General features: G+C 39.7%; 2 protein-coding genes across 2 annotated transcripts in view; one reads left to right on the forward strand and one right to left on the reverse strand.

Moving 5' to 3' along the window:
• LOC117411824 (NUAK family SNF1-like kinase 1) overlaps positions 1-2134 on the reverse strand; it is a 29028-nt gene extending 26894 nt beyond the window's left edge. The window contains exon 1 of the mRNA XM_034019601.3: positions 1009-2134. Coding sequence (XP_033875492.3) covers positions 1009-1365 — 357 coding nt within the window. The 5' untranslated portion in view covers positions 1366-2134. The remainder of the gene's footprint in view (positions 1-1008) is intronic.
• Positions 2135-9777: 7643 nt separating this feature from the next.
• LOC117412075 (serum amyloid P-component-like) lies at positions 9778-12302 on the forward strand. Its single transcript, XM_034020057.3, has 2 exons — positions 9778-9934; positions 10758-12302. The coding sequence occupies exons 1-2, from the start codon at positions 9781-9783 to the stop codon at positions 11423-11425; spliced, it is 822 nt and encodes a 273-aa protein (XP_033875948.3). The 5' UTR covers positions 9778-9780; the 3' UTR covers positions 11426-12302.
• The last annotated feature ends 3571 nt before the right edge of the window (positions 12303-15873 follow it).

The raw sequence follows: 15873 nt of genomic DNA on the forward strand, positions 1-15873 counted from the left end.
CCTTCTTTTTTATAGGCTGAAGAGATTTAATTCTTTTAACCTGTCCTCATACAGTAGGTAATTCATTAAGTCCTAGGATCAGCCTAGATGCCCTTCTCTGTACCTTCTTGAGTGCAATGATGTATTTTTGTAGTGAGGTGACCAAAACTGCACACAGTATTCTAGGTGGGGTCTAACTTGACACTCGGTGTGAGCTGTTTAGCTGTAAATGAAACCTTCTAGATTATAGAGCATGGCCAAATGTATTTATGTGTGTGGAACCACACAGAAAGAGAATGTGAGACTCTCTTAACAGCTGCCACACAGATTGACAATAAAAACATTGCCACTTTCACTGGAGGTATAACAACAAACACCACTACAAAGCCAGCACATCCAGGAGGCAATTATGAAAAGGAGCTAAACCATGTCATGAATCATGCAGTGTATTAGGCCAAGAGCAGTTAGCTGTTAGGTTAGCTGAAAATCACAGAGCCCAGATCCTATACAAATTCATAAATCAGGCAGATAAGATGGTCACACTTTTGCAGGCAACCTTGAAAGAACTGTATCCAAAAAGAGTGGCAGTCCAGCATGCTATTACCCTCCAAGGGGAATTGTGCTAGAACTGGTGATGCAGTGTTTCAGGCTGTGTGTTATGAATACAATTAGTGTCTATTCTGTCAGACCTAACAATTAAACCCACCCCTCTAGCCTGTCAAAGAATTGGTGCATCTGGTTCCAGAAGGTTAGTACAGTCCTCTCTTTTTAAGTGCGTTTTGTTTTTCAAAATGCTAATTTCCTTTTAACCAATGAAAAACACTACTAAAAAATTACTCATTTGAAAAAAGAAAAAAAAAAGCGAGAAAATAACTGTGTCATATAGACAGGCAATTTAACAGAAACTGACATCCTCTTAAGTTTCCACATATTCGCGTAATCAGTTCTGTAAGTAAATGGGTGACGGTCGGACAGACAGACAGCTTCCACTGAACCCAGCGGAAGATAATAGGATGGTGCAATACTCACGGTCTTGCCAGTCCCCCTCTCCACGGCTTTCTTCACCTTCCCATACGTCCCCTTGCCAAGCGTCTCCAGTACTTGGTACCTGTGTTTCAAGTTGTGTTTATGCTGGTGTTTCTTCACCATGGCTGGGCTGGACTGGGTATCTGACGAGGCTGTATCGCCATCGGTCTGCACACAGCTCGCCTCGAATGATCTCGCTAGAATGTTACTGTCATCACAGCCGGCGATGCCGTGGAGTCCAGTGACACGCTGGACTGACTCGACCCTCTCACGACTAGCGCTCATGCTGCTACCTCCGGCGTCACTCCTGCCCATCGTCAAGCTGTCATCGTCCCCCGCGAGCCAGATGACACCTGTCATGGGCTAAACGGCTTTGACAATGTCCCAAGTGATAAACAGAAAGCAACGCACACAGGAACGAGATTTCGTGCTGAGGTTTGGTCAGTTGTATTTATCAAAATTCGCAATTTACTTAAAACAATTAATTAAAGTTTAAGCTACTTGCCATTAAAAAAAAAGTTTTGTTGCCAGTTTAAAACTTGAACAAACACCCGAAACTGCAGATCTGTTTCCGGTATTATTTATAGGTTATTTCCATACTTCATCTATAATCTGCGGTTTATGTCCGTCAGTATGCACTGTGTTTTGTTTAGACGTGTTACATGCGCTTGCAGATTGTTTGCGGCCGGTGCACCACTTTCTTATTCTGAGGACCGTGCGGTATTTCCGTTCACAGCTTCACTGGAACAACATTCTCGCGGTTGTGAGCAGGTGCACGAGAAAGCAAAAACTTTGTTTCAATCTTCAGCACAACCCCATCTTAAATGTTTAATTAAATTCCATTTGTATGCATTGTCCTTTCTCATTGCCTGGAGCCCTGCAGCGCTGGCCGCCTCTGACATTTCTCCTTCGGCATCTTTTTTCTTGTTTTACTAAACGCGTCTCTTCACTTTGTCTCTGCGGTTTCAATCAGCTCGGCGCATAGCTGATGCCCCTGACAGCTCTGCTCAGCCTTGAGTCTCTGCAGACTGCTGCTCGCTTTACTCAAACTCCAGCTGGCTGTATCCGTGAGGTGGCTGCTTTTCCAACACCAAACAAACCGGGGAACAACTCACATGGTCCGGGGAAATGGGAGGAGCCCCAGTGCCAAGCAGGGACAGAAACTGAGAAGGCTGAGGATTAACATTTCAACACAGCTTGACACTGCATGGATGACATCGCATTTCGTGGAATTTTTCATTGTTGCAGAACATCTGCTAGCACAGGGCTTGGACAATTCTGTATTAAAAATACATATCAAACCACCACAGACAGCCAGGACAGCACAGATTTGATATGTGCACAGTGTTTAAATTGTTCTGGAGGGTCCATTTCTCCATGTGGAATCTAGAACAAAGTCTGTTCTCTAGAATGGCTCTGGAAATGTGTTCATTCTTGGATACAGACACCTACTATGAAAGTTTCTGTCTTGTCCATCTCAAACTGGTTTGCACAGGTAGATTCAGCCAGAGATTCAATTAGATTACAAAACAGGCTAGGATTATAGCTCATTTAAGTTAGCTTTGATTGAACAATAAGCATATTTGATAGTAAACAGGGTTTTGTTTTTCATTTAAATGAAATAAATAAATCAGATCTGGTACCACAGAAGCTTTTAAAGAAGTTCTGTTTGCATGCCTTCTATTCAGGTGGTCTTGCACTTCCTCAGTCCAGACATGAAGACCATGAAGCGTGAAATGAGCATCTCAAGATTCAGCTGCCTTTGGGGAATGGAAACAAGCTTCTCTGTTAACCTGCTAATGAAAGCTGCTTACAGTTTACACCGATTGCCTTGGTACACTCACTAGTCATTTAAATTACTGTTGTTTATTACAGAACTGTAACCTGGAAATAAAGAAATACATTTTAAAAACTGTTTTTAAAATACATTTTAAAAACTTGTTTTTGCAATGTGCTACAGGATGTGTGTTTGACCTCTCGATGTTAGCTCACACTCTTTGAAAGAATGTCTCCCTCCCTGCAAGCCCGGCTGCGGTCAGAGCTTGACGTTGTTTGGATTCAGCCGGCTCAGGACAGAGCAGCACCAGGGTGTGAAGTTGAATTGCCAGGGAAGCTCCACAGCTGGGGTCTGGGAAGACACGTAAGCAGCTCCCTGGAAACAAACTGTGAACCGTGCAAACACAGGCCGACACAGGGACCCGAGCGAGGGCCTGGCATGCTACCACAAGCTTGGGCCTCTCTACTGTGAAGGGGGCATAGGTCGTTATTACAACCTCTATTAAACTGAGATTCTTCACAGCAGAATGTCAGGTTTGTTTTAGGATAGGGGGTAAACAATGGTGACACTGCAGCTTGGGAGCCCACAGTTGGAGGTTGACAAAGAGACCAATTCAGTTAGAGAAAAGGGCCCTAGTGCGTCACATGACTATGTAGTATTGACTGTCTACTTACTGCGTTTATTGGGGTGGGAGGGGGTGGGGGTAATATGAATTTTTTAATTAAGACATCATCAATGCCAAACATACTGTCATTTTTAACTGATCCAAATTGCTAAAAGCATTTGGCATGCAGCTAACTCATGTTTTGAATAATATACCACTTTGCATTACTGCTATAATTTGGATGTGATTATTTATACGGTAATAGTTTTAAATTAACATTTAAACCATGATTCTGATCATCATTTAAGAAGAAAATGATTTACAGTGTAATTGCTAAACACATTATATAAGGGGTCTGTCAGATTAATAACTAATTGTTTTACATTATTTACTGGTGAAATCATGTTAAAACTGAAAAATGAACGAACGGGTAAAACCATAGACCATATGTATGTGCACATAGCAATCTTTCTTTCTCTCTGCACAGCTGTACTCTTAAGTTCTATTCACTCACCCTCCTACACTCTATTATCTCTGTGTCTTTTTTCCCTATTTCACACCCCTATGACTACCACTCCTCCCTACCACAACTCCCTATCTCTGCTGCACTGTATCCTCCACCTGTTCCTCTGCTGTCTTCTCTCTCCTCTCTGCTCCCACAGAGAGCCTGTCTGTTCTTCCATTCTGAGCAGTGAGAAATGTGTCCATATTTAAATGTGGTCCCTTCCCGAATGATCTTCAATGGCAGTGCAGTAGCATTACCATGCCAATGCAATGGTTTGTAATGTACTGTTTCAAATGTTGGGGAGTAATCTGATTACATTTTTCAGTAATTTGTAACTGCAATGTTTCCTTTTTCAGATAGGTAACTGAACGTGGTAACGCGTTGCATTTTATGTGAAAAATAACATACCTGTAGTTCAGTTACATTTTTAAAAAGAATGGACTTTGTCTAATGCATAACATGGAAATCAGAAAGCGCTTCAACAGTGCAAGTCAAACCTTGCCTGCCACATGAACACACTTTTCATATCAAATGGTGTCAGAGAAGAAGGGCCTGAGTGGGTTCCATAGTTGGATCTTCAAAGAAAGTAACTTCCTCAACAATTACTGTTTTTTTCAGTGTTCATACAATGGTACATGTATAAGCCAGAATGGTACATTTTTTGCCTAAGAATGGTCAACAACCAGTTTATTTTACATTCATAAGCAACTTGGTATGGGGCTCTTAACTAAAGTAGTCATCTTGTTGCTTAGATTTACTGTGTATCATTTTCTGGTTGAGTCATCACAACCAGAAAGTACAATCATTAACCTGTCCCAACTACAACACTGCCCCCAGTGGATATAGGAAATACCACATGTATTCTAAATAGGTTTCTTACTGATGTATTTCTTAAATTCACAAGAGGCAGTTGCATGGGGAGCAAAGGAATGGTTACACTCTGGCACCAGATGTACTTGGAGATTGTGAAATGCACAATGACCTTGAATGTTTGTAGCAGGAGAGTGACAGAGGGTGTGAGGTATCCACTGACAGACAAGGGAGACATGAAGTGAGGTTGACAGCACCTCTCAGGCACACAGGATTTATTTACACAAATACAAACTCACGTGACGCTACCAGTAATGGGAACTCAAGCCAGACATACAACAGAAATGCAAAACACTGAAACAAATCTACAAATAAAAGGTGCCATGAATACAGTGAACGGAGATCCCGCTTACACACATCGGCATACTTGGAATCTAAAATCCCTAAACTAATCCCTGTTCCTTACTCAGTTACACAAACCCCGACCTCAGTTACGATACACTTAATTATATGCTCCGATCCCGGTTAAACACAATGCTTTTCCCCACAACACTACACAGCAGGCAGCATGTACCAGACGGAGAGTCTGACTCTAATAACTATTCACCAAACTATTTACAAAAATTAACCAATACAATACTCCCCTGAAGAGAAATAAACAAAACAAAAAACACGCTTTCCATGTGCATTGCCTCAGCACTGTTCCACCGGCTTCTATTCCTGTATCTGTGTGTCATTGGACAGTGTCCAAATGACTTGACTCGCAAACTATGCATAACATCCTCCCCTTCACGCTATATATTGGGATGAGCATGTGAGCAACAGGTGGAGGTGCAGTGCCCCCCATAATTGTCAATGGGGATTTGGGCGTGTGCTTGTATGTGTAATCAAGGAGCCGAGTGCTTCCGCTTAGGTATGATTAAGAGTTCTGCTCCAGCTGTGTAGTAGTCCAGGAACAGGAATCAAGAAGGGCCACTATAAAAGCCAATTCCTGCCACAGGCTCCAGCAGACCCCCTGCTTAACGCCATTAAAGCTGTTGATGTCGCCCCTGAATAGGTATCATGCTGTGGCGTGGGTGCCCTGTGCCCATCAACCCAATTCTGCAGTTGCTTACAAGGGCTTTTCCTCGCTCACATACACTAACTGCATCTGTTAATGAGGGAGCTGGTGGGAGATTATGTCTTCCTGGTTTTTTTTTGTATTCTTATTATCATATTTTAGAAATGTACAGTGGCCAAATATGTTATCTTTGATTTTCTCCCCAATTTAGAATGTCCAATTACATTCTCACACTGCAGCAATTACCCACTACAACTCAGGAGAATTGAAGGTCAGTGGGCACTCTCCGATCCCATGACCTTTGCCTCTTTACACCCAAGAACTTGAGAGCAGAACAAAGGTCACTGCTGCACCTGGCCATGAGGGTCCACTGTAGCACAATAAGGAGAAACAGTCCCTTCTGGTTTTTGCATCCCTAACCCGCAAGATTGACAGAGCCAATGCGACACTCCACTCTCACAGGTTAGGGAGGCAAAACCGGCAGGGACTGTTTCTCCTCATCACGCTGCAGCGCAGCGCCCAGTGAGCTCAAGCAGACACCTGAAGGGCTCGTCGACATCCACTCTCGGGGGGATTGGAGGACAGCCACGGACCTTCAGTCCACCTGAACTGTTGTGGGGAATTGTTACGGTGAGGGACATTCTAAACTGGGGAGTAAAATCGTGGGTGAAACTATTGTCACTCTGAAATTAAACAGATGAAGAAGAAAAAAAAACACTCTGGTTTGCATTTATTTTTGAGTCCTGCATCTTTATTTTAGCTTCCATAGCCATATAAGATATAAATGACTGTTTTTTCATGTGAAACAGACTCAGAAGTGATGACTAATTAACTATGAATAATTAAGGGATTTCTCGTTATTGACAGCCGGCCTTACTCTTAGCCCCCTAACAGGCCTGTCCACACTGCCAGGGCACTCACTCTCACACCCCCCTAGTGAGAGCTGCAGTACTAACCAGAACAAATGAACCATCACACACAGCTCAATCTGCACCTGCAGTACTAACCAGAACAAATGAACCATCACACACAGCTCAATCTGCACCTGCTTGTACTGCTAGCCCCTCCAAGGAAGAGCAAGGTTTCAATATGTGAACTAAGACAAGAAATGCTGCTGCCAAATTTGATAGCTCCCTATCCTTCTACCCTCTCTTAATGCAACAGGCATTTAAAGAATTAGAGCTAACAAAATCATTCCAGTCAATGTATTACTATCACTTTGAAGGTCTCACATGATTCACAAGTTATGACGAATGGTATTTTTTCTAATTTAGTCAGCAAAAAAAAGGCCTTTGTACACCAATGTTTCCTATCATGAGGCAACGCTTTTGACATTGAAAACATGTGAGTTTGAGTGCTTGTAAAAGTACAATCACTTAGTGAAGAAACTAAGAAATGTAAGGGGAGACTTGATTGAAGTTTGTAAAATCTAAAAGGAGTAGACAAGGTTAGCGGAAGCCACTATTTTAAGTGCAACACATAGACCAAGACCATGTGACACAATTTTGTTATTGAAAACATGTGAGTTTGGGTGCATGTAAAAGTAAAATCTATTAGGAGGAGGGGGGTGGTTTTTGTTTATTGAGCGTTTTTTTTTTTTTTTTAATTTATTTTATTATTTATACAATCATAAAAAATCAAAAGCACTCAAAATATTTAACATATCTGCCATTTGTTTCCTTTACAAAAACTTCCAGAAGCGTTGCTCTTTGGTTCACCTTCCCAGCACCAAGTCAGCTTTTCCTATAACTGAAATATTTTAAATCTCCACTGCATTCCTTCATGTGACCTCTTGAAGAACGATGCTGTGTCCCGCAAGTGTAGCACTGAAATATCCGCAAGGAGCACTCAAAAAATCTTAACTAACACCCTATTAAAACATCAAATCCACCTTAACGTGTGCATCTTTTATATAATAAAATGAAATTATGGCAGTATATAACAGGGATGGAAATAAGACTCCCATTGCACAGCAGTGTTATCCATTCCTGGTTTTACTATGAGTTTAATAAGACACACCTGAGCTTGTTACCTATACTCAGTGACTAATCAAGCTTGTAGTAAAAAAAAAAAAAAATGGGTAAAACTGTTAGGCAATTTCCATCCCTGTATAATTATACCATTTTTTTATTTTGTTAGCAGCATGTGCTTTACCTCACTACAGATCCATGTAGGTTGCTGAAACCAGGATGTTTAAGTTTTATTTTGTAACTTGACCTTTTCATATTATATTGTCACTAGCTGATCCAGTTGACAATCAAGGTTTTGTGGGTCTGGGTCCTTGTGCTATAATAGGACATTGCAGCTTGGAGACAGTCCTGCAAAGATCAACTACAATAATCCCAGGATTAAAAGATAGGAGTTATGAAGATTTAAGAGAACTGGGTCTGTGTACTCTACAGCAAAGAGAGGTAATGGAGACTTGGTGAAGTTTTACATTTGTAAAAAGGATTGACAAAGTAGCCACTATTTTGAGCACAGCTGACCAGAGGACATGAAAAGACTTCTGAAAAGACTTACTGTATGACAGGGGGTTGGAGACACTTTTTCACACAGAGTGGTGAGGGTATGGAATGAGTTATGAATGAATGGCCTTCTCTAATTCCAAAATGTATTGTGTTCTTTTGTTCTCATGCATTTGTATTATGCCAATTATGTAGTAAGCACTCCTCACAAAATAAGGTTACTGACGTAGCAGGAGATACAACATCAAGCAACTGACATCCACATCTCCATTTACTGTCTGAATGGATATATCTTACTATGACACTCAGGAATGCGACATAAACTTTTCAGGTGGTTGGGTTCGGTTTGAATTAGGAATAGCATCTGTGTTAGAATGGGATAGCTGTGACACGAGTGACTTTAGAGTGCCTATCTAGATCTGTCAAGAAGAAGTGAATGGCATTCTTTGTTAAGAGCCCTGATAAAACAGTAAGGGATATGGAAGGAATCTGTTTAAATGATATTTTAACTGGAGAGCTCAAAGGGTTGATTGCACCAGTCTGGATAATAGAAAACTAGTCTGTTTAGTGTTAAACTCAAAGTAATTAATCTGGGGTTATGTTTTAATCTTGGATTAAGAAATGTTTACCCTTGTATTACTTTTAAACAAGGATTAAATATTAAACCTGCTTTAAAGTTGTGTGCATCACAAGTTGGTGTTTTCTAAAGGTGCATTCATCTAAATCAACAGTTTTTAATCAGTAATCATTTTAAAGCTATATCCCACATTTAGGGAAAGGGATAGCTGTATAAAAATAATTTGGGTTCTCTTTTAAATGTTGTCCGGTTTATTGAAAAATGACAGAGCAGAAAAAAGACCAAAAGACAAAACTGCCAATCTATAAGGCAAGTCATCTTACAGAAATCGAAATTATAATGAATATTATTTTCAAAGGACTGTTTTTTTTTTTTAAAAAGTAAGTTTTTATGAATAAAATACTGTTTGATAGTCGTGAAATTACTCTTGACATTTAAGATTTCTTAATTTGAGACTCAAATGTTATTGTTTCAATGTTGTCTGTAAAACAGCTCTTTCATAAGAACATCAGAATAGAAAACGTATGCATGAGAGGAGGCCATTCGACCCATCTAAGATCGTCCGGTTCCTATTAGCTGATTGATCTCAGAATGTTATCAAGCTGAATCTTAAAGGACCCTAGTGATTTTGTTTCAACCACTCCACAAATGTCCAACTAAGTTCTCTGGCCCTGGTTACTGTACAGCGCTTAAAGTATTGGCTGGGGTTAACTACATCAACATCTTTTAAGATTTTAAAGACTTCAGTCATGTCCTCCCTAATGCGTCTTTGTTCCAGGGTAAACAGATTCAGTTCTTTCAGCCTGTCTTCAAGGCCCATGGCCTGGCAGCAAACTCATCTGACATTCCTTGCTTATCAATAACTCAAGTACTTTTGCTTCTGTCTTTCCCTAAGGCCCGCCTCCTCCTCTGCTTTCCCTCCAATCCGTAAAGAGCATGCAATACCCTGTGGAATTCCTCCCTGTTTTCAAGAGTATATGAATCCAAACTGTTCTTCCCATTTCAACAGTTTGACAGAGAAGCAACAACAAAGATTTTCTTATTTGTTGAAATCGAGATCCGAAGGAGGTGCAATGAAGAAGCTTGTACTCTTGATAGCACTGTTGAGGGGCTGCTTGGGCTCTCCTGAAGGTATGTGGTTTTCCTCTTTGCAAAGTACTGCCTGTAACAACTTCCAAAAAAGAACTATTTCCATGAAAAGAAAATTAAAGGAGGCGTCAATTTGTATTCGGGCAAGATATATGATTTTAAAATAAGAGAACATATTCTTAAATGTAACTACTTATAGTTTTACATAGAAGTTTGATGACTTCAGGACATTAAAGAAACACTAGTACGTATTTGTGTTGTTAATCAAGTCTCACAGCAAAGCATTAACTAAAAGAAACTATTATTTTTTGTAATACTGTTTTGTCTTTTGTAAGTATTAATGTAAATGATGTTTTAGTTTATGCCAGAATTCTTACATATTTTACATATTTTATGTCAGTATTTTCAATAATTATTATGTTGACTGATAAGGCAAGTATTGTGTTTTTCCAACTTTTAAACACATTCCATTTTTATATTTTACTTACATTTAAACTTTGGGATGGTCTTTAATGAACTCCTTTTTTTTAAAGGAGAAAAGCATTGTTAATCACAGTATACAAATCCAGAACCCAGCTGCAAAATGATATAAACCAAGGCTATAAATTGTACACACTTTAGTATAAAAATAATAATAATATTTCATAATAAATCCAGTATAGAGTGTTTTCCCAGTTATTTCCCGTTTAGCTCAACCCTGCAGACTGAATTACACCAAACCATTTTTCCCCCAATAAAGAATGTATGTATTTCTTAACCTAACATTGCGCCCCAATCCTTTTATGCCCCTAGCTATCTTAACATTAAGAGTAGCCACCTGGCATTGGCACAGCAATATCTTCCTTGCTTTTCCCTGTCTGTATAGATCTACAAGGGAAAGTCTTCAGCTTTCCGGAGGATTCTGACACTGCCTATGTAAAGCTCACAACTGATAAAGAGGAGCCACTCCAAGCTGTGACCGTCTGCCTACGATACATCTCTGACCTGACTCGTCCACTGACCCTCTTTTCTCTCGCCACACCATCTGAAGACAACGCCTTTCTCCTCTTTAAACAGAAGCCAGGTCTTTACCAACCACACGTTGGTCAGAAAGTGATTGATTTTACAGAGGTATTGGAAGAGAAGGGCCTACCGGGCTGGGTTCATGTGTGTGTGACCTGGGAGTCGAGTAGCGGGATAGCCCAGCTATGGATCAATGGGAAAGGAAGTGTGAGGAAAGGGCTAAACAGAGGTAGATCGCTTCAGGGAAAGCCCAGTGTTGTACTCGGTCAAGAACAGGATAGTTATGGAGGTAAATTTGACAAGTCACAGTCGTTTGTCGGTCAGATATCAGATTTGCACATGTGGGACCGTGCACTGTCTCCTTGTGAAATATGTGCTGCTAATGAAGGCTCTTACTTTCAGCCAGGTAATGTGTTAAACTGGGCGGCATTACAGTACACCATGGATGGGTATGTGCTGCTGGAAAAAATGGTGCCAACCTACAACAGCTGTAATAACAATAACAACAACAACAGAGAGACGACGTGTTGAAATACAGGCTGTTAACAAAGGCTCTGTCTTTTTGAGCCAAGTCATTTTCAAACCACATCACTGCAGAAATTTTCAGAGGCAGACCCAGTGGTTGAAACTGACATTTTTGCTCAAATATATTAAGCATGATACATAATAAAATGAAAAAAAAAATTCTAGACACACATAAGAAATATAATATTAAGAAAATGTAGCTGACGTTTCGTTACAAGCAAAATGATATTGACTGCATGCGCTTTTCATATAATTTGCTGTCTGAAGTGGACTTTAAGATCCATTGAACCGTTTCTATTGTCTATAAAAAAGTTTCTGGCTGTTCATCTTCAATAGCAATGCAATGGTTCTGTACAAAGGGGCAATGGCACCTCAACGGAAGATATCTGTAGGTATGAGACAATGGTACGAGCCATTGATTCCACAGTGGTAGCATTTTACTATGTTAACAGACCAATGAAATTTCAGATCACATTGATAATCCCTCTGCACCAGTATGCCAGAGTATCAGGACTCCTCTGCTATACTTTGTTTAAATCCCAGTGAGGTCTATTTTAATAATCTAAACACTGGCAAATCTAAATAGTGCCTCTATTCAACTCTATATCACCAGCTGGTTTCCCCACAGGGGGGGGATTTCAAACCCCCTTATTGTATTACCTTTACTGCATACAGTGAAATAACATTGGTTTAGATCACTGCTGATAATGCTACTGTCTGCTAATGTTTCTGCTAGGGGTTTGTGCTGGGATTATACATTTCTGAGATCCCAATATGCATGTTTTAATTGCAAGAATCTAATTGCATTGACTTCATGTACAACCATTTTTTGTTTTTGTTTATTAAAGAAACTGTAAAAACAATAAAGTCTGTAAGAATTGTTCTACCATATCAGAATGCAATCTTTCAACACAGGAACCTATGAACAGGATAACATTTACAAGCAATGGGAGGCCATTCTGCCCATCAATCCTAATAGTTTCAAAACCTTGTCAAGATGGGTCTGAAAGAGTAGCGGGGTTCTGAAAAATATCGCGTTCCACGTCCCCACTTGTTGCTACAACTGTATAAATAATGTACCTGTGATTTTTCTTTTCATTGTTAACATCCTGACAACTTTTTACACTTATAACTTTAAAGTCTGTTTTCAAAGCTATTTTCCCACATTGTCAACCACATAACACAGCGATAGCGATCCATGATGTGGTATGGAACAAAAAAGCCAGAGCACTTGCTGTTATGTTTTTTCTTTTTTTATCACTCTTCCTGCAGTGATTTAGAGGACAGAGCTCAAAACCCAGTGCACTAGAGCAGACATTTTGAAAAGAGCTTTAAGACAGACATTAAAGTTATAAGTGTAAAGAGGTAAAAATGGTCAGTTATAATTATTATTTGTTTATTTAGCAGACGCCTTTATTCAAGGCGACTTACAGAGACTCGTGTGTGTGAATTATGCATCAGCTGCAGAGTCACTTACAATTACATCTCACCTGAAAGACGGAGCACAAGGAGGTTAAATGACTTGCTCAGGGTCACACAATGAGTCAGTGGCTGAGCTGGGATTTGAACCGGGGAACTCCTGAATACAAGCCCTTTCCTTTAACCACTGGACCACACAGTTGTCATCTCTTACCAAAGACTACAGTTTGCACTTGCATTCTTTGCAAACCTATTAATACCTGTCAAAGATTTGTTATGTCTAAATCAAAAGAGCCATACTGTGGAGCTCCGAGCCACACAAGGTTCAAGAGACTTGATTGACAGCAAAGGAAGCACAGAAAAAAGTGGTCCCACAAATACTGTGTCCTTCTGAGGCAGGAGTGGAGACAATTCAATCATTTAGCTGTGCTCAATACAGATCATGCTGGAGAGCACTATGGTGAGCTGATTTATTGCAGATTTACTGGTAAACCCTGTAGGGCCATATTTTCAAACCATGTCCTCCATGCTTTAATTATTGTACGTCTCATTTTTTGAAGGAGAAAAAAGCATGTTCATGTTAGAAAATGAACAAAAAAACAGCTTCAAAGTGTCAGAACCTGAAATATATCTACTCAGTTGTCTTGTAAAATGAAATGGTGTTTTACCCCATTCAAAAATAGGAGGTAATTAAAGACTGGAGTAAACACTTCAAAAATATGGCCATGGCCAAGTAATTTTGTATGATGGAATTATATTTATGAAACTAGATACTGTTCTTTGGACCAAACATAAAAAGGTACTCCTGGCAAGAAACATGATTCATTGCTTTATAATACCGGTAATTGTATTACTTACATCCTTTCAGAATCAGAGAAAAGAAATGTACCCAGCAGTACTGAGTTTTACCACGAGGTGGCAGCCTTCCTTAAAAAATACCCGTTTGTTTGATAATATTGAAGAAAAAAATGACGGTGAGCTCATTTTACAATTGTCTCAAATTAAATCAACAGAGAGCATTATAACACCCTATACTAAATTTAATTCACATGTATTCTTGTAAGTGTACTTTATATAAAGTGACACATTCAGACTTATTGTCTCCCCACTGGGGATACAAGACCCTGTGAAGTGGATTAGTGGAGGCAGTCATATGTTATTTCACACCTCACATTTTTGCATATATCTGGAGAACCACGTATCCAATTGCTATAGAACTTCGTACTAACATTATTAAGCATAATTTATTGAGCATATCAGACTCTGCGGATATGTGAGGGTGTCCGTCTTTCTATACATCGGTGCATCTATACGTCATACTTAGATTTGTGCATAAATACAGATAATGGTTTATCCAGTTGTTCTGACATTTGAAATTAACATTACTTAGCATTAGGTAATGAGAATAGCAGATTCCGTTCATATTAATCGGAGCCTGTGTAAGTTAAAAGGGTTGCAAATTGCAAAGGTTTTAATAGACGACTACAGTACACGGAAGCCAGAAGGCAAGCGGTAGAAACAAAAATACAGAAGGTTAGTGCTGGAAGTATGATGTTTCCTGTATACGCAATGCCCTTTATTTATTTATTTTTTTTATCAAAAAATTCCTGAGAATGTATCAATGTTCATTAAACAATGGGTGAAAATCTGTGAATTTACTAACGGATACATGCAGTTTCAGGGCTAATATTATTGTAGAGACTGAAATGCAGCTCACCTGCTTCCATTTGTTGTGAATGTCAACAGCTACCTCACTGAAAAAACAAGTAGGCTTCTACTGCACATGAAAAACTATTTATAACATAGATAAACGTCTCTAACAAATGCAATGCCATGTTTTTGTTGCTATAAATCACAATTTTTTAAAGTTTGATACTCAAAATTATATATATTTTTTTTATAAAACCCAGGATTTTTTTTTTTTTGTTGTAAATAAAACGGCCTTTTGAAAAAAGGGTCCTTCTCTATACTGTACACTGTACTGCTGCGGTTGTCAAGACTCATTTTCATCACGTGGGCCACCAGTTGTAGACTCTGTTACTCTGAAGCCTGTAGTCACATGTAGTTGATTAACTCCATGCTGAGGAACTAGGTGAAATGTCATGAGAGCTCTGTGTCCACTTCATAACCTGCTATATAGGCCTTCAGAATGCATAGCTTGAGGCTGCTGGTACAAGGAAGGTTAGGTATGCTTTGAGGCTTTGAGGCCTCTGTATTAATCAAACTCAGCTGTAAGCTTCATTCAGTGGCACTTTTGCTGTGTTGGGTTTCCTGTGTCCTGTTTTACTTTCTGCTAAAATCCAGTCAGCCTATCTACTCTCACTCTTGTTAATGCCACCCTCCGATCATTATGACCTCATTCAAATGTCCTAGCAAGAATCTAGCAATGGGGACCAGCTCCTGATAATAGAAACTCCTGCAGAAGATGACGTCGCTTTAAAGACACAGGTCAGTAACATCCCCTGCCGTGTAAATTCAAAATCAGTGCTATCATTATGATGATAAAGTTCATGACCATGGTGATACAGTGACATTTACCACAGGTTTGTTTTGAAATATGCTTCAGCATACCTGTCCGGGCTTTACAATGCTTTACCATACTTTCACTTTGCTTTGTTACTCTTCGCTTCTGAATGCTTTCACGTCAGCTAAATATTGCTTATACCAAGGTTCATGACAACTGGATAATCGCTTCTCCAGATATCTGAAAACGTGTGAAATGTGACAGACGTAAAACCGCCTCCACTGTATCCTCTTCACAGGAGACTCCATCCCCAGCGTGGGGTGATAATAGGAGACACTGTTTTTCTGAATGGCCAAGCAGTGTACAGATCATGCAGACTTCAATCCTCAACCCAGTGATTTGGAAGGCAGGCCTATTGATTTACCAGCGTTATAGTTATTTGGTGTTCCACTTGAGGTAAAATGAGCTCAGTTTGGTAACATTACATTTCCTAAGAGTTTGCAGCTAAGGACATGGTGCTGTATTTAAGGGATTATGGCATTGCAGTACTAATAGAACTTCATGTACCTTT

Source organism: Acipenser ruthenus, chromosome 16 (genome assembly GCF_902713425.1).
Source record: "Acipenser ruthenus chromosome 16, fAciRut3.2 maternal haplotype, whole genome shotgun sequence".
In the NCBI taxonomy this organism is placed as follows: Eukaryota; Metazoa; Chordata; class Actinopteri; order Acipenseriformes; family Acipenseridae; genus Acipenser; species Acipenser ruthenus.